We start from the raw sequence: 20888 nt of genomic DNA, 5'->3' as shown, positions 1-20888 counted from the left end.
TAGGGGATGACTTGTTATTTTGGTGTCCCCAGTCTTATGGTTAGGGGATGACTTATTATTTTGGTGTCCCCTGTCTTATGGTTAGGGGATGACTTGTTATTTTGGTGTCCTCTATCTTATGGTTAGGGGATGACTTATTATTTTTGTGTCCCCTGTCTTATGGTTAGGGGATGATTTGTTATTTAGTGTTCTATAACTGCCATATCAAATCCTCGTATTGTAAGAAATGTATAACCACGGGTCGCTAGGGTGAGACATTTTTGCCAGGTTTTTTTTCTAACTATATTTTTTGTAACAGGAAATATATTCAGGTTTGCAGCTCTGGAGATGTTCCCTGTAATGGAATGTACACTTTCTCCCTCTCCCCTGGACCCAGCAGCAGCCCAGGATAAACCTAACAGGAGTTTTGTCTCATGACCACAAAGCCTGCAATCACCTCCAGTGTGTCCTGACTGCCTGAGCTCAGCCCTGGGGGGCAGCATCCATCCCCTGCACTGAATGAAGCAGGCTGCTGCTGCTGCTGCTGTGTGGACCTGACATTACAGGATTACAGCCCCCTCCCTCCAACCTTACACCACCCCCTCCCTCCAACCTTACACCACCCCCTAATGTCCCCTAATATTTCAGCTCCAAGGCCGCCTCTCAGTGGAGGGGAGCGATGTGGACGCAGCCAGGGAGCCTCCTCCGGGCAGATCGAGTTTCCTGTGATTGACAGGGTTACCATGGCGAATAATTTGACTAAAACTGTTGTCTTATCCTTGCAGTCCCCGGGTCAGGTATCCAGCCAATCACAAGGCGCACAATCATTTTTCATGCCAGTTTAGAATAATATTATTAAGAAAAAAGGCAGGAGGACGGCGGGTGAGCAGCCTGTAGTGCTCCATGGTCTGCACACTGAGGGATCTGCAAACTTCCCCGGGACAGGAAAGTTCTGAGCGCTCTGGAGAGGAGGCTCCATGGACCGGGCCTGGGACTGAGCGCACTTGGCGCACCGGACCTGGGCATTTCTGCACCTTCTCCTGGATCTGGATGTTTGGGGGGCAAACACTGGACCATGTCGATGCTGCCCACTTTTGGCTTCACCCAGGAGCAAGTAGCCTGCGTCTGTGAGGTTCTCCAGCAAGGGGGCAACATAGAAAGGCTGGGGCGCTTCCTGTGGTCCTTGCCGGCTTGTGAGCACCTCCACAAGAATGAAAGCGTCCTGAAGGCCAAGGCCGTGGTGGCTTTCCACAGAGGGAACTTCAGGGAGCTTTATAAGATCCTCGAAAGTCATCAGTTCTCTCCACACAACCACCCAAAGTTGCAACAGTTGTGGCTCAAGGCGCATTATATAGAGGCAGAGAAACTACGGGGGCGCCCGCTGGGCGCGGTGGGCAAATACAGGGTGCGCAGAAAGTTCCCTCTGCCCAGGTCCATCTGGGATGGAGAAGAAACAAGCTATTGCTTCAAGGAAAAAAGCAGGAGCGTGCTGAGAGAGTGGTATGCACATAACCCCTACCCCTCACCCAGGGAAAAGAGGGAGCTGGCCGAGGCCACCGGACTGACCACCACCCAGGTCAGCAACTGGTTCAAGAACAGGAGGCAGAGGGACCGGGCAGCCGAGGCCAAGGAGAGGTACGAGTAAGTACAGCCCTTCTCCTAATACCCTAAGACATGGGAACCAAGATGGGATCACTGGAAACAGGCACACTCCACACTGCAACATTAGATGGAGCAGAGCTGAGGTTAGATGGAGCAGAGCTGATGTCAGATGTAGCAGAGCTGAGGTTAGATGGAGCAGAGCTGAGGTTAGATGTAGCAGAGCTGAGGTTAGATGGAGCAGAGCTGAGGTTAGATGTAGCAGAGCTGAGGTTAGATGTAGCAGAGCTGAGGTTAGATGGAGCAGAGCTGATGTCAGATGTAGCAGAGCTGAGGTTAGATGTAGCAGAGCTGAGGTTAGATGGAGCAGACCTGATGTCAGATGTAGCAGAGCTGAGGTTAGATGGAGCAGAGCTGATGTTAGATGTAGCAGAGCTGAGGTTAGATGGAGCAGAGCTGAGGTTAGATGTAGCAGAGCTGAGGTTAGATGTAGCAGAGCTGAGGTTAGATGCAGCAGAGCTGATGGTAGATGTAGCAGAGCTAAGGTTAGATGTAGCACAGCTGATGTCAGATGTAGCAGAGCTGAGGTTAGATGTAGCAGAGCTGAGGTTAGATGTAGCAGAGCTGAGGTTAGATGCAGCAGAGCTGATGGTAGATGTAGCAGAGCTAAGGTTAGATGTAGCAGAGCTGAGGTTAGATGTAGCACAGCTGATGTCAGATGTAGCAGAGCTGAGGTTAGATGTAGCAGAGCTGATGTCAGATGTAGCAGAGCTGACGGTGTCCTGGGTGAGCTCCAGAGTGAGCAGCACAAAAGAATCATTTACCTTTGCTATAGCAATAATCCAAGTGTTGAGATCAGATTTTGATTAAATACAACCACAGAAAAGACAACCTATAACAATGCAAGGGTCATTTACACTTTGGATGCATTTAAGAGGACATTAAATATAAATAAATAAATAATAATAAAAAAAAAAATATATATATATATATATATATATATATATATATATATATATATATATATATATATATATAGACCAACTATTTTTCATGGAGTTATACAACTGTTACAACTGTAGATCATGTTATCTGTAACTCACTGAAAAATAGTTGGCCTATATATGTGTATATATATATATATATATATATATATATATATATATATATATATATATATATATATATATACACACACAGTATATATATATATATATATATATATACATACATATATATTTATTTATGAAACTTGTTTATCTCTTTTCAGAAAGTTTATAGAAAAATAAACACAAACCAACTCTCTTTCGGTGACTGAAAAGTACACACACACACACACACACACACACACACACACGTGTTTGTTTACATATATATATATATATATATATATATATATATATATATATATATACATACATACGCCTGTCAGTCACTGTTAATATATATATATATATATATATTTATATATATATATATATATATATATATATATGTATCTATCTATATGAGAGTTTTCAGAACCTCTACAAATGTTATGCGTTGTTTTTTTTATCTTTAGTTTGTATTTTATTGATTTTTCTGTTATTTTAGTGTCCCTTTAAAAGGTGTGATAAGCACTAAAATATGTCCCCAATGCCTATCACAGAGTGTCACCATGATATCGTGTCTCACACTCCGTGTACCTGTCACACACAGACACGCCATCCACAGCCACACTCACCCACTCACCTCATTAGGCACCAGCTCCTTCTCACTTGAGGGCAACATAACTCCTCCACCATGACATGTGTAATGATGATGGACATGAACTGCTCGGTGTCAGGTCAGATAGCAAACATATAATTAAATGGTCATTATCATAATCAACTAAGCTCTCAGCCCACAGAGGCAGAGCATTCATAACACTGGTGTACAGACATCGATGTGATATGTTTACAACTAGGCTTTTATTACTTCTTGGGTGATTTTAAGGCCTATGGTGAAGATGGAGTTTTTGTCACCTCTACTCTATTATCTATTAGATGTGTACGTTTTGTTTTATAAATATTAAAAATAATAATGTTTCTACGAATGCAGAATATAGTAATATAGTTAATGAATACATAGAGTTCGGCCGTAATTATATTTCCATTATTTGGGTCCACAGTTTTACTAGAATAAGAGTATTTATGACTTTGTATAACCTTTATATGTGGCCCTACAAATACAGTATGACTAGTTTTGAGATCTTGTATTAGAGCAATATATATATATATATATATATATATATATATATATATATATATATATATATGTATATATATATATATATATATATCACTAAACATACATATAGTAATAAATATGGATAGCTAGAAAAACAGATAAATCGATAGATATATAAATAAATAATAGACAGACGCATAGATAGATAATAGATAGGTAGATAGATAATAGATAGATTGATAGATAAATGATAGATAGATAGATAGATAGATAGATAGATAGATAGATAGATAGATAGATAGATAGATAGATAGATAGGCAAAAGAAGTGGGCAGCGCTCAATAGCAAATTTTATGCAAAAAATGATCTATTTATTGGCCCATGTGAACAGGTGGCAACGATTTGGTTCAAGAGCAGTTGAGGATTTTGTCAACTAAATAGATAATAGATTTAATAGAAATGCAGATATGAGGATAGATAGATAGATAGATAGATAGATAGATAGATAGATAGATAGATAGATAGATAGATACTAAAAATATGAGCATAACCACCTATGCGACTCTAAATAAAAGAAACAATTATAGTATCACAGTATAAAAATAACACAAACATGTATGGTTTGTATATATATATATATATATATATATATATATATATATATATATATATATACATATATTACACACACACACACACACACACACACACACACACACACATAAACACAGGTAATACAAATAATTGAGTAAAGCATTTCACCATTTCACATGAGAAGGTAGCAGACACGATTGCCATTACACGCCATGAAGAAACTCATTCCCGACATTGTGTTTCTGGCCGCATACATAGGTGGGCATTTATACATAGGTGGGCATTGATTATTACTTGTCTGAACAGTACAACAGCTCCAGTCATTCCTCTTATCATCAGAACAAAACTGTTATATATTATTCCCAATGATGGTCAGTGTGATCAGCTCATCCTTAGAGAGGATACATTGGTCACATTAATTTATAATAACATTACATTAATAAGCGACTCTCTTATCGATCGTATATTACAGAAATACAGACTGCTCCAAATACTAGTCTATGTGCTCACAGTAGTTACAATTGTGTAGACAACTTACCAAATCAAATATATATATATATATATATATATATATATATATATATATATATATATATATATATATATATATAATCGTCTGTTATCTAAAGTTTTTTTTTTCCTCTGCTTGGGAGACTATATATTCTAATGGAAAAGTGAGCAATCCTATTATGACACTTAAAAATAAGAAAAGTATCCGTAATTGTTCATCCAAAGTCATTGCACAGTTTTCTTCTGATACATATGTATATATTTATTATCGATGTGATATGGGAACACTGAGCTGAACGTTGAATGTAACATAATATGTAAATTGAGATAATATTCATAAAAACGTAAAACATATATATAACATACTGCCAGCTGTTGAGAAACTACAACCCCCACCATGAATCTGCTGCACAATGACAGCTCGCAGCCTGTAACCACAGCTTACTTCCTATTGATGCGGAGCTACAGTCCGGCTGATCAGGTACTGTAACACCCATCATCCAGCTGTCTGTGCATGCTGGGAGTTGTACCATCTACACTGCTGGAAAGACCCAGGTTGGAGACTGCTGCACAGATAGAATTACTGGAAAATCAACCAAGGTTAACCCCTCACAGAGTAATTGGTGAAATGTTTGAAAACATAAGTGACAATTCATTCAATAGTATAAATGACCCTACTTGCCACTAAGGATAGTTGTTAGGTAGACCTTTAGGTTTTGCCTTTAATAAAACTTGTGGCAATTCTGTACACTTTTAATCACGAAAATCTCTTCTATGATTTAACAACTAAACCGATCTCTTCATTTGCACTCTGTGATGATATTTATAATATTGCAGGAATAATGTATAGGAGACTAGGGGTATTAGCCCAGGTCAGGAAGGGTTAATCGTGCAGAGTTTTGTGCTCGGCAATGAAAGAAACAGGAACATTTGTATAAAAGCAGAAGGGAACAAGGATTAATGCTGGACAATCTCCTAAAAATAGACTCCTGGTAATCAGTAGTGTAGTGAGCAGGTATATACTATTCTTTTCTGTATTTTACCAATATAGTCCTGTGTATAATGTCCGTGTAAACAACCACACACACATATATATATTATGTATATATGTTTACAAGAGAGACACATACTAACACGAGTGTATTTGCAAGAGTGAACTGAAGGAGGGAGTGTGAGACAGACAGATTGACAGAGATAGATAATAAATGGATAGATTATAAAAAGATAGATAATAAATACCTAGATACATAGATAATAGATAAATTGATAGATAATAGATAGACAGATAGATAGATAATAGATAGATAGATAATAGATAAATAGATAGATAATATATAGAAACATAATAGGTAGATAATAGCTAGATAGATAGATAGATAGATAGATAGATAGATAGATAGATAGATAGATAATAGAAAAATAGATAATAGACAGATAGATAGATAGATAGATAGATAGATAGATAGATAGATAGATAGATAAATAGATATGCGATGTGACCATCTGTAGAACTGCATTTTCATAGGTATGCTGAGACTTCTAGTTATACAAGAGTTAGGATTCCAGGATTCTATTGCAGTGATTTATAATGTTTACATGAAATGCATTGCCCTTAATGTGCCGCTAGATAAATAGATAGATAGATAGATAGATAGATAGATAGATAGATAAATAGATGATAGCTAGATAAATAGATGGATAGATCAGAAATTGAAAAAAAATCTAGAAGCACTTTTCCAAATTTTAATGGCTGAAAAGCCTACAAGGTTGTCAGAAAAAAAAATATCCACATATATATTATTTTTAAAAAAAAGGCAGCACTCTAGAATCAGATGGAAAATGTACAGTCTTTTATTAACCTATATGGTGACTTTTCCCGATTTTCAAATTATTAAAGCCTTTCTGAATGTCTGCACCCTTATTATCTAATTATCGAGTGTTGCTTTTTTAACAGTATGTAAGTAGGTGCAGAAAGATAGATAGATAGATAGCTAATAGATAGATGGATAGATAGATAGATAGATAGATAGATAGATAATAGATAGATAAATAATAGATGGATAGATAGATAGATAGATAGATAATAGATAGATAGATAGATAGATAGATAGATAGATAGATAGATAGATAATAGATGGATAGATAGATAGATAGATGGATAGATAGATAATAGATAGATAGATAGATGAGAGACAGATAATAGATAGATAGATAGATAGATAGATAGATAGATAGATAGATAGATAGATAGATAATACATACTGGAGATAGAGTAACTTGGTAGGTGGGTGCTGACATTTATGATTTATATGTATGAATATCTGTTATTTTTAAGGGAGAATAACGAAAACTCCAATTCCAACAGTCACAACGCTTTGTCATCTTCGATAAATGGAGGAAAAACTGTATTAGGAAGTTCCGACGACGACAAAACGCCATCAGGTACCCCAGACCACACCTCGCACAGTCCGGCCCTGCTGCTCACCTCCAACCCCGGACTCCAGGCACTTCATGGAATGGGTCATCCTCAGGGCCCCAGCGCGATCCCGGTACCAGGCGCAGATACCATGCACCATCACACTTTGCAAGACTCAATCCTCAACCCAATGTCATCTAACTTGGTGGACCTTGGCTCTTAAGATTTATTCAGCTATCTGTAAGACTCTACAACGCTACAATATGGATAGTGACTCCGTTAATGACAACATGGTTGGCCCTGCAATCTGTGAAGAGAAGGTACAGTAATGGGCACCGACATCACTCCAGATGTCCTTTAGACATCACTACTACCTTGTATAAGCTTCCAATATTACATTATTATTCAACCTTATAAGTTATAATGAGCCCACTGCTCCTCCAAGTATCTCCAGTATTGATATATCATCATGTCCCTCAAGTACTTCATGGAGAAGTCGCCCTCAGGGTTTCATGCCATCACTGTGCCAGGAGCTAATTCCATGCACTGTCACACTTTATTAAACTCAAATATCCTATTTTTATCTGACATAACGAACCTGGGTTCATAATGGTTACAGAATAATGATCATACAGAGTGACCAGTGCATTATTTGGCTAGAAGCTTTATTTTTTTGGTCATGTGCTGACAGGAGTAAAGCAGAAAGGCATCAGCTCCACCCCATGTGACCTTCACTCCAGTCCACCTTTTCTAAGCTCAAACATCAACTTCTGCAAAAATCAAGAATGTATGTTAAGCAACAGCTACAACATTTTTTTTTTTTCATTAAAAAATTTATACACCTTCATGACCTCCGGGATCCATAAAAACTAAGGTTTACAGGAGTAGAACTGAACTAAGCGCCTCTCCTTGTGTCTCCAAGTACATTTCATTTTTTTTTTCATATAAACTCTCTATAAAGTGCAAGTGTCCTGTGTACAAAGTCATCATCCAGGGTATTTAATCAGACCTTGTGTCAGGACCTGCATCTACTTATTGCCCAAATCAAAGCACTTTCCAACACCCCTCCAAATGACATTACCTGCCCTATTATGCTTTGGATCAGGTCAGTTGACATTGTTATATATATATATATATATATATATATATATATATATATATATATATATAGTGAATAAAATCATTCGGAGTTATCCCTGCTTTTATTTTATAATAAAATAGGAGTATTGAAAATATTACTTGTGGTTTTATAATTTCTATATAACTGATCCCACATCCGTCGTGATACATTTTACACATATATATAAAAATGCCTAAACTTCATAACAATCATGGAAAAATAAACATATAGGCAGTGGTTTGAGATTTCCGTCAAATTTCAGTTTTTTATGCAGTTATATAAGTTGAGGTTTTTTTTCCAGCCAATTTGGAAAAGAGAAGACAATTTCCTTCACTTTTTCTTTGTACATTTTTTTCTCACTATTCTACCGTAGTGCAATGGTCTGCAGACTGGCTTTACAGCTGTTTCATGCTGGAAGTTGCTGGGAGTAGTAGTTCCACAACTGAAGTGGCAAACACCTTGCAGAGCATTGCCCTGACATTTCTAGGTTTTGGTTAGTTATCACCTTCTGTTGAGTGATTGTTCCAGGTTTCAGGAATTTTGAGCACAATAATACAATAGAATTGCACGTATAGTTGTACACCACAAGTTCCAGCAATCTTTTTTTTCTGCCAGATGAACTGAGTGCACGTTTTTCCAGATACTATGTTTTCAGATTAACTCTGTAGCTGTAATTGTAGCTGATGCGACAATTGTGCACTGCCAGGTGACCCATCAATCTGGAGTTATCCCTGCACTCTGTATATGTGGATTATTATAAATAGAATCATCATTGTTAGAAGACATTGATCTTATCCCCTTCTATACAGCTCAGCACTGCGATCTGTGCTGCGACTCTTCAGTGTACAGCCCTTATTAATCACTAGCTCCACATGTACCTGTAACCCCAGCAGAGTATTATCTGGGATCTGCAATAATTACACCCATTATCATCTATAGGAAGGAATAATTATTGTCTTAGAAAACAAAGTTAATACTTAGGACTACGTTATATGAACATCTAAAACGTGATATATTTACAATAAATTAGTATTGATATGAAATGTTATTAATGATAATAATAGTAGTTATACATACATGATTTCTTCTACTCTATCATTTTTAACTCAGTATAATTGGCAAAAGGAAAAATGCCATGCATCATAATAATGTCAATAATAATTATTACCCCAAACATTTTTTTTTCTCTTTCCCCATATTAATTTCATGTCTACCATGGTAATAGTAATGCAACACAATACATTGTCTATTACAGGTAGTAGTAGTCATAGTAATAATAATAGCCTGACAACTTTTTATTAATAATAATAACTGATAATATTTATAATTTTAATAATTATAATAATGATTATCATCCTTATAGTTATTACTTAAATGTATCATTATTACCAAAGTTTTCTAATGACAACAGTATAGTAGCAATTTAATATTGCTGATATTGTACTGTTGCTGTTGTTGCTGTTATTATAATTATTATTTTTATTATTATCTTCCATTATTTTCTCCTGATGTTCCGCTGTAATCCTCTTTTTAGTCAGTTTAGTCACAGAGAAATATTAAGATGCAAGAAACACAAAACGGTAAAAGGTCAATTTTGGGAGTGCAGCTATGAAAGCAAATCACTAATATTAGCCGCAAAAGTGATTATAAATATGATATTATAAACCTGATTTTTTGCTTACAGATAGTAAAATGGTCCAAATACCGCAATACAATTGCCTTCTATAGGTTTATCTATTCATCACATAGGAATCAATCTATTTATTCAGGATAAGTATATGTGTCTGTGTTTCCTCTGAAAGTATTCACTGTAAGTCGATTATCTATCTACCTCATATCTATCTATTATCTATCAATTACCTATCTATTATCTATCTATCATATATCTATTATCTATCTATCTATCTATCTATCTATCTATCTATCTATCTATCTATCTATCATCTATCTATCTATTATCTTTCTATCTATTATCTATCTATTACCTATCTATTATCTATCTACTATCTATCTATCTATCTATCTATCATCTATCTATCTGTCTATCTATCTATCTATCTATCTATCTATCTATCTATCTATCTATCTATCTATCATCTTTCTATCTATCTATCTATTATCTATCTATCTATCTATTATATATTTATCTATCTATTACCTATCTATTATCTATCTATCTATCTATTACCTATCTATTATCTATCTATCTATTACCTATCTATTATCTATTTATCTATCTATTATCTATCTATTATCTATTACCTATCTATTATCTATCTATCTATCTATCTATCTATCTTTTATCTATCTATTATCTATCTATTACCTATCTAATATCTATTATTTATCTATCTATCTATCTATCTATCTATCTATTATATATTATCTATCTATTACCTATCTATTATCTATCTATTACTTATCTATTATCTATCTATCTATCTATCTATCTATCTATCTATCTATCTATTACCTATCTATTATATATCTATCTATTATCTATCTATCTATCTATCTATCTATCTATCTATCTATCTATCTATCTATCTATCTATCTATTATCTATCTATTTATCTATTATCTTTCTATCTATTACCTATATATTATCTATCTACTATCTATCTATTATCCATTATCTATCTATTACCTATCTATTATCTATCTAATATCTATTACCTATCTATCTATCTATCTATCTATCTTTTATCTATCTATTATCTATCTATTACCTATCTAATATCTATTATTTATATATATATCTATCTATTATATATTATCTATCTATTACCTATCTATTATCTATCTATTACTTATCTATTATCTATCTATCTATCTATCTATCTATCTATTACCTATCTATTATCTATCTATCTATCTATCTATCTATTATCTATCTATTTATCTACTATCTTTCTATCTATTACCTATATATTATCTATCTACTATCTATCTATTATCCATTATCTATCTATTACCTATCTATTATCTATCTAATATCTATTACCTATCTATCTATCTATTATCTATCTATCTATCTATCTATCTATCTATCTATCATCTTTCTATCTATCTATTATCTATCTATTATCTATATATCTATATAAATATTATATATTTATCTATCTATTACCTATCTATTATCTATCTATCTATCTATCTATCTATCTATCTATCTATCTATTACCTATCTAGTATTTATTATCTATCTATTATCCATTTATCTATCCATTATCTATCTATTACCTATCTATTATCTATCTAATATCTATTACCTATCTATCTATCTATCTATCTATCTATTATCTATCTATCTATCTATCTATCTATCTATCTATCTATCTATCTATCATCTTTCTATCTATCTATTATCTATCTATTATCTATATATCTATATAAATATTATATATTTATCTATCTATTACCTATCTATTATCTATCTATCTATATATCTATCTATCTTTCTATCTATCTATTACCTATCTATTATCTATCTATCTATCTATCTATCTATCTATCTATCTATCTATCATCTTTCTATCTATCTATCTATCTATCTATCTACTATCTATCTATATATTACCTATCTATAACCTACTATGCTACTATGTTACTATTTATTACCTATCTATCATCTATCTATCATCTATCTATCTATCTATCTATCTATCTATCTATCTATCTACCTATCTATCTATCTATCTATTATCTATCTATCTATTACCCATCTATTATCTATCTATCTATCTATCTATCTATCTATCTATCTATCTATCTATCTATCTATCTATCTATCTATCCCATATCTATCTATTATCTATCTATCTATCTATCTATCTATCTATTATCTATCTATCCCATATCTATCTATCTATCATCTATCTATTATCTATCTATCTATCTATTATCTATCCCATATCTATCTATCTATCTATCTATCTATCTATCTATCTATCTATCTATCTATCTATCTATCTATCTATCTATCCCATATCTATTATCTATCTATCTATCTATCTATCTATCTATCTATCTATCTATCTATCCCATATCTATCTATCTATCTATCTATCTATCTATCTATCTATCTATCTATCTATCTATCTATCTATTAGCTATCTATCTACCTATCTACCTATCTATCTATCTTTCAAATTAGGGTTAATACAGAATTACATATTGCTACTTTAAAAAAAAAAAAGGTGCACAAAGTCCAGAAGGAGGTGAAGTAAAAAATTGGAAATACATCTCTAGAAAAAAGTATGTGTAAATATCTGACAAATTTATGAAACATCATGCAACACTTTAATAAATTTGATGCAAACAAGAGCAACACAGCCACGAGGAAAAATGACTTCAATAATTCCCCTCTTGAGAGCTTTCCTCAATATATATTTATAGGGAATTAAGTATTATGAAATATTATGAATGGAATGTTTCTGTCACTTTTTTGGAATATGTATTTTTGGGGCCAATGGGCCTTGTGTGAGATTTATCAGCATGTTGCACAGTGTATGCTGAAGTTAAAGCAATGCAAGAAATAAGTGGTGTGAAAGACACACTAGCTGACAGTAAGGAGAAAACAGATTTACTATGGGCACAGCTAAAGAAAGCCAGTACCAAGAGATGTCAGAAAAAATGTTTGCATTTCCGCATCCTTAATGGTACAAGATTACATTAGACGTAAAAATGCTCTCATACATCAAAAGTAAAAATTGTATTAAAAGAAGACTTTCACAATATGTGGGAAATATGCGTAGAAATGTCATTAAACCATTAGATTGTAAACACTTTATCCGAAGAGATATTTTTAATATAAATCTTCATAATAGAATAAAAAATATATTTTTGTCAGATTTTAGTTTATTCTTCTAGCTTAGTGTAATACATTTGCACAAAAACAAAACAAAAAAAAGTTTGTAACTTTCTAAAAAGTTGAAAATTCCACCTGGCAAGACTGTTGCAATTTTTTTTTTGTTTACAACAGAAACCAAAGTTGCGATTTTCTTTAAATATTTGGAGTAAAACCGGGTTACCATTTATCCAGCGTGCAAGGATTAATTTTTTTGTCTCAACTGATCACAATGTCATAAGGGCCTCATTTTTAAGTTATTTTAATTGCAAAATTGATGGAAAATGCAAGATTCAGCATTTTCCGATCAGGGGTCTGATGCACTGTATGAATAGGAGCGATCCCATAGAAATCAGTTTCTAGATCAGTGTCATTCTGGTGTTTTTGTAGTGGTCTGGAGGTAAAAAAAAAAAAAAAAAAAAGACATATCGGCGGATAAATGGAAACTAGGCATAATAAGAATAACTGGAGTCAACTTTTGTTTTGCCACTAATGAGCCTAAATCTGCATCATATTAATGCATACATGGCAGGATGGATCACAGAATTTGCATTTGTCACATTTACCTGAACTGCAGGAAAGTGTGACTACAGCTCCTACCTTTCCTACATGTACACATTCATTTACAAGTACAGCATTGATGGCTATTAACTGTATTTTTTGGTGAATTTTCCAATATAATATCCTATATTACAGACATTCATGCAGAATTTCTAACGGACGCAGCTTGTTATGGATCACATTCCTACAAATAATAAGGATTTATGTCTCGTGGAGGCCAAAGAGAATATTTTCTTCTCTTTTTTTGATGGAAGCTGATGTTTATACACTACAACACTTACCTCGCAGATGTACGTGTAATATATATATTTATTTATCAGGGGATTGTGTGTAGATATGAAAATTTCAGAAGTAGCGCCATAACGCCTCATTATTACCTATAGAACACAAATGCAGTTTATTTTCAATGCTGTGCACTCCCATGAGATGGCCAAAGACTGGTTAGTCAGGTCTTGTGGAACTACAAATCCCAGCATGTTCTCTAGAAATTGAAGTCAGGAGGTCAAATAGTCATTTAGAAGTTGCATAAGTCTATTTCTATACAAAATAAAGGTCACATGATACATGATGGCCCTAAAAAAAAAACAGTTTAGTTCCCCTCCAGGGCACATTTTGGGAGTTTTTTTTTTTTATCCACAAATGTGTACCAATGTTTTGATCATGGGTTAAATATTAAGCCAAAGTGGAAAGCATGGGGATTTATCACGTAATGTCACTTTAAGCTCATGGGTCCCAAAGAAAAATCTCCAACAGAATCCCCCATTATCACATAGTATTGATCTTCTCATATGGGCTAGATGAAGCTTTCCCTCCCATCTCCCCTCGGATGTAAGTTTAACCCCTGCACCGATGATAGTTACACCGCCGCCGCGCTTGCATCATTTTTTACTGTCAAGAACATAAACAAGACTTTTACTTTTTTTTTTTTTAATACTGAACATGTTGGCATCCTATTTCTCCATATTTATTTTTTTATTGAATTCCCCAGCAAAAATTGGATAAAGGCAACTTATATTTTAAAGCTTTTAAAACTTTATCTACCAATGTCCTTTTTTTCAGGACGCCTAATCTTTAGCTTCTAGCAACTAAGATTTTATAATTTTTATAATTAGGTCCAATTTTTTTGTGTTGTGTTTGTAAAATGAATGTTTTCAAAATAGGAAATCACGTCATTGTCATTTTTAATTGAATATTGGGACGCCCTTTTCTGAAAAATCCGTACTTGTAAAAATTTTAATTTGGCAAGTAATGGGTTAATGCATGCGGTACTTTTTTTTGTCCTATCTCCCGCATAAATCTATTGTTATCTTTGGTTTATTATAACAGAAGGCATATTTAGTCCAGTGACAATTTAATACTTGTAATATTAATATGGGAAATGACGTGGCATTTAAACATCTAAATATGAACGTGATATGAATATGAATGTGATAAAGTCACATTCACATACAGCAATGATGGAATCCTAGGGCTCATTCTCACGTCCAAATTACAAAACTACAAATTGTTTGGTTTTTTTTCATTAAAAATGTTTTACTTAAATTGTTTTATTTATATTCTCGTTTTATTTAGCTGTTTTTAGGTACAAAGATTTTTTTTATGTCCAGCATGTACCAATGAATCTGTATTGTTATGGGTTTTAGCCCATAGTAGTCTACCATAAAAGTCTATGGTATTTACATGTGCAAATTTGTTCCATTTTTATTATAATCTATTAGACATGAGCAAATCTTTGAAAGTCAAATTCATCATCTTTTGGCAACTTTTTCCCCAAAGTTCGATTCACCACGAGTTACAAGTATTTAAATTGCCCTGGAGAGACATGGATAATACGCTGAGGTGTCCTAGGACTGTACTGAACCCCTTTTAAGCTCTATAGTCAAAAGCACAAAAACGGCCTTAATAATGCCAAAGTGACCTCAACATACAGTAAATAACTTCACTTCTATCGCTATCACATACTCTCTGTAGAATTTGTTCATTGTTTTATGGCTTTTTTTCCCTATGTCTATGGCTAAGCAGTGACATCATATCACTATCCAGATTCTCCTGAAAATGGCTGCTGCATTCCCTGCTTTTGCTTTTATAAAGGCTATGATAGTCTCTTCTGAGTGTCTGTACCATGTGATGTGATGGCTGCAAGTCATTATGGGGAAGCCCACCCAGTCGTGCCCAAGATCCTATGATCCTAGCTGATACGATCTTCTGCTTTGTGTAAAATGGGAGCATTCATTTAACAAATTCTTGAAAATTTGATACAAATTTGCATGGCATCCATTTGTTCATCTCTATAATCTACGCTTCTCTAAAATTACATAAACAACAACAATTTTTCTTTTTTTGCTGTTTTTGCTTGTTTAAGTGAAAGGACATAAAAGGTTTACAAATCTCATGGAAAAGAGCCAACCCCGAAGGTCAATGCCGACCAAAAATGAATACGGTATGGAAACACAACTGAACAAATTGTATAATGTAATCCATTTTGAAATTGAATGAGTCCTAAGAAATGTTTTTCACATCTAGTAGTGTTTTCCTTGGTTTTAGTGGCATTCTTGGGATCTGTGGCAGTTTTAACAACACTTACAAGCTCTAGATCTGACATTTATACTCAACGCCTGGACACAGGCCTGATGCAAATGAGAGAAACAATTTCTAAAAACACCATAAAGATGCAAAAAAAGCAGGTAAAGATGAAAAACAAACAAAAATGTATCAAATCAGCACAACAGGTACTTGAGACTTTGGTAAGAAAAACTTACTAGACTTTGGTCCAGGTGTGAAAAAATGTTGCGGGATACATCAAACCTAGAGCTTGTTACATTTCAAAACATTTACTATCGTGTTCAAAAATGCAAAAAAAAGACCACAAAAACATTATGTGAACCCAGGAGCTTAAAAATTAAAGAGGTTACATATTACATGCTTATTTTGATATCAGATAGTCCATGGGGTTGTGTTAAGATTTTTGTCACTGGCTTCTTTTTTTCTAGCCTTTGCACTGGTCATTGTCATTTACAGGAGCCTAGCATCAGACCACTTACACTGACTTTAGTTTGCCCACTTGCGTCTCTTTTTCCCAGTTTATTTTGTTAAACTTAGTTGTACGTAGCACCATAGCCATCTTACCTTTTGACCTGTCAGCAGGATTGTGCTCAGTAACCTAGAGACAGTGTCAGGTCGGTGCTGTTATACTGATTACAATGATACCTGGTGATGAAATCTGTCTTGTGGTTGTTGTTTAATCTTTACTTTCAGTTTTGAGTTAATGATATGCCCGTGCTCCGGGGCGGCCTGTGGGGGGGTCAGATATTCATAATGCGGACTGCTGATAGGTCACTGATCCCTCACTGACCTGCCCACTAGTTTACATAATGAGTATTATATATATTTGTTTTTAAAAAATCCCCTTCAGCAGGCAGGCGCTGCAGCATGATCAAATCTATAATGTGTATTCAATTATTTTATTTTAAAAAAATCTGTAGCAAAATGGCGCCGGCCGCGCCTGCACTGTAGCAGCAATCGGCGATCCAATAGATGCTACTGCGCAGGCACCAGCGGCGCCATCTTGCTAGAGAAGAAAAAAAATTGCCTCCTCCAAGATGGTGCCGCCGGCGCCTGCGCAGTAGCGTTTATCAGATTTATTGTCTCCACTAAGATGGAGAAGAAAATATTTTTTACATTTGCTATTGATGTTTTAATAAAATTCTAGTAATAAGCGAACTTCAATCAAGTGGGCAAGAATAGTATAACTTATAGTGAATGTCAGAGGCTACTTACTCAGATTTATAGTAATTTGGCCAGAAGGAAATGCAACATTTTTAACAGTCGCCATTTATCCGATCAATATCTTCTTACGTTTTTACTCTCTTTTGGGTCCCTTCAACACCAATGCCTAGGTGAGACTGCTAGCACTCTACCCCTATAGCGATAACCCTGAGTTTAGCCTCCTTATTTTCCTCCTGGAAATCAGAGGCTGATGGTCATAGCAATAGGCGCTCATCTCTCTTTAGTGACAGTTGACCACTGCTGAAGGCCCCAGATATTTTCCTTTTTCCTTCTATTAAATAGGACCTTTCACCAGATTTTTCATGTTGAACTGGACACACGATATAAAGATGGCTGCAAAGCAGAATACAACATTTTTTCCTAATTTTGCCTCTCCTTTGTAAAGATATTAGCAATCAAACTATTTGGCACCTAATGATCTAACTTTTGTTAAATCCAATTGAATGTTTTCAGTGGGGGCGTGTAGTTCTTCTCCCTGTAGTATGAGTTGCCCAATCATAAGCCGGCAGCAATACAGCAGAAAAAGAGCATATCCCTACAATAGCTAAGGTTTCTTAGTGTGTGAGATGTAATAATACAGCTCTGATCTCCTGGTCTAACCTCTAACCTCCTGCATAATTCGGAAGATTAGCCCTCAGATGCCTCACGCCTTTTAGATAAGGTCCTTGTAGGGAAAGTCTCGGCACAGCTGAGTTTGGCTGTGTAACATTACAAAACACTTCTACCAGCTCTTCTCACAAAGAACTGTCAGCTCGGCTGTACTGCCCCTTGTCTCCTCCCTACACTACTTTACATCTGCTCTAAGCTATGGTGAGGGCGTGTTTTTCATTCTTTGGACTGTTGCTGAATGATTTTGATTGGTCAGCATCATACAGGGGGAAGAAGTGAAAACGCTGATAACAACCACTTGGATTTAACAAAAGTTAGCTCATTATGTGCCAAATGGTTTGCTAATACCTCCGTAAGGCCGGGGTCAGACGTGCAACTGCAATGCGAGAAACTCGCGCGAGTCACTCGCCTCAATACCCGGCACTTGGGACCGGAGCGTGCGGCTGCATGTATTTCTATGCAGCTGAACGCTCTGGTCCGAACCACTGGCGGCAGTGTCGGGTCTTGATGCGAGAGACTCGGGCGAGTTTCTCACATTGCAGTTGCAAGTGTGACCCCGGCCTATCAGGAAGGAAAGTTTTAAAAAAAAAATAATTTTTTTTATTCTGCTCTGCAACTACAATTACATTGTGTGTCCATTTCAACATGAAAAATTTGATGAAAGTTCCTTTTTTAACTAAGCGGTGGCATTTCAGAAGAAGCGTGGAATCCTCTACAATGCTGGAGGTAAGCTAGAATCTCTCATATTATGCAGGGAAATTTCTCAACATGTCAATGTCTGTATGTATTTATAACAAACCTTCAAATTACGTTTTTCTTACACTTTTCAGAAATAAGATGTGTATTGTGGCAATACTGGATCTATGAAATAAAATATAACTACCAACAAGTAAAAAAGTAAAAAAACACAAGTCAAAAATGTAACATCAATATTTCAATAAACAACCAATTCATTGAAAACACAGTAAAAAAATAAGGGTTTTTGTAACAAAGATATCATTGGAAAAACAACAAGTTGTATTATTGTAATTCAAATAAGGGTTTTGTCTTCATTTTTGGATTATATTTTTTTCCTCCCCTTCTTCAATGACCTGCAACTTTTATATTTTCTGCCGACTTGGCTATATGAGTGTTTCTCTTGCAAAACAAGCTGTAGGTTTGAAGGACACCGTTCACTATAATATATAATGTATGGAAAAATGTAAAAAATATTCCAAGTGTGGTCAAGTGGTAAAAAAGAAAAAAAAAGCAACTCAATTTCACCATTGTTTTTTTAGTTTCTCTCTTAGGTTCCTCATTGTGTGGTAAAGATCACCTGGCAGCATGATTCTCCAGATTGGTACAATTAAGGAAAATACCAAACTTACACTTTATTTTATTATTTTAGAGGCTTAAATATTCTTTATAAATAAAAATTTATTTTTTTTGTTACCATTTTTCGGGACCTCTAACTTCTTTATTTTTCTGAAGATGGAGCTGTATGTGGACTTTTTTTGCAGCTGATCTGTTGTTTTTATTGATAGTTTGGGGTATATATGACTTTTTATTGCATTGCTTGGGAGAGATGCAGTGACCCAAAAAAATGATCATTTTGAATTTTTTACATTTATTGTACGGGTTAAATAATTTTACATTTTCACAGTTTGGACTTTTATGGACAAGGCAGTACCAAATATGTTTATTATTACCGGTTAAAGTACCTTTGAATTTAAAAAGTAGATTTTAATTTGTTTTATTTTTTTTTACATTTATTTTTTAATCTTAATTTTTTCACACAAATAGAAGGAATGTAATTCTTCTGAAGATGAACCTTTTTAGAATCAAGCAATAACTTCCTAAGATAACTGGTAAGTTTGACGACTCAAAAGTGTTTTTTAGAACTTGTGTCATAGGAAAGTTTTGGAATTACCATAATACATTGCAGGATTATTAAAACAAGAGGATTAAGCAGCCTCGTAAATACTAAGAAAATAGATAGTTTCAGGCACAATAAAAGATTCAGGGCCAGACCATTAAATCCTAGAACGGTCAATTAATTATTATGCTTTATCATATGTCAAAAACTAAGATGAGCAAACGTGCTCATAGTATTTTAAAAAACTTTTTAGAACAAGTTTAAAAAGTACCCAAATACTCATGTGGAATGGAATCAAGAAAAAAACAAATAGTGAAGAAGAAGCAAAAGAACAAGAGCATTCGAGAAAAAGAGGTTCAAGGCTTACAGAGGTATTCCATCTATAAAATGTACCACTTATCCACAAAATGTTGCATCAATCAGCGTTTGATGGACAGGATCCTGGGAATATGTGATTGACAGGATCCCAGCAATTGCATTGTGTATCACTTATGCATCACATAGTAGTAACATGCTAGACTGATGGGGCTTTGATAGACAGGTTTGTAGCAATTGAATCATAAAATAGTATTCCACCATGGCCCTGTTGATAAGGAGCTTTAATGAGGAGTTGATCAACCTTGTGTGCTCATGTTCCATTGAAACTCCATAGAGATGATGAAAATAAAAATCTGTTCTGTGCGACTGGGGCAAGTAGGTGTTTGAATAATCAATTGGTCAATCAAGTGTGATTGCCATGATGCTCAAACTCTAAGGAAGTAATGAGCATTACCAAAGATTCTAGAATTCTATGTAAATTTCA

At 34.6% G+C, this 20888-nt stretch overlaps 1 protein-coding gene across 4 annotated transcripts; it reads left to right on the top strand.

The window, feature by feature from the left end:
- Nucleotides 1-700: 700 nt before the first annotated feature.
- Nucleotides 701-8415, top strand: SIX2 (SIX homeobox 2). Of its 4 annotated transcripts, none has more exons than XM_077292237.1 (2): nt 701-1614; nt 7256-8415. In XM_077292237.1, exons 1-2 carry the CDS (start codon nt 1055-1057, stop codon nt 7527-7529), a joined length of 834 nt encoding a protein of 277 aa, XP_077148352.1. In that variant the 5' UTR covers nt 701-1054; the 3' UTR covers nt 7530-8415. The 4 variants fall into 4 exon arrangements, with proteins under 4 accessions (XP_077148352.1, XP_077148350.1, XP_077148351.1 ...); XM_077292235.1 differs by having other exon boundaries at nt 7226-8415; XM_077292236.1 differs by having other exon boundaries at nt 701-1620.
- Nucleotides 8416-20888: the final 12473 nt, after the last annotated feature.

This window comes from Ranitomeya variabilis, chromosome 2 (assembly GCF_051348905.1).
Source record: "Ranitomeya variabilis isolate aRanVar5 chromosome 2, aRanVar5.hap1, whole genome shotgun sequence".
Taxonomy (NCBI): Eukaryota; Metazoa; Chordata; class Amphibia; order Anura; family Dendrobatidae; genus Ranitomeya; species Ranitomeya variabilis.
This window is presented reverse-complemented; position numbering and strand designations above follow the sequence as displayed.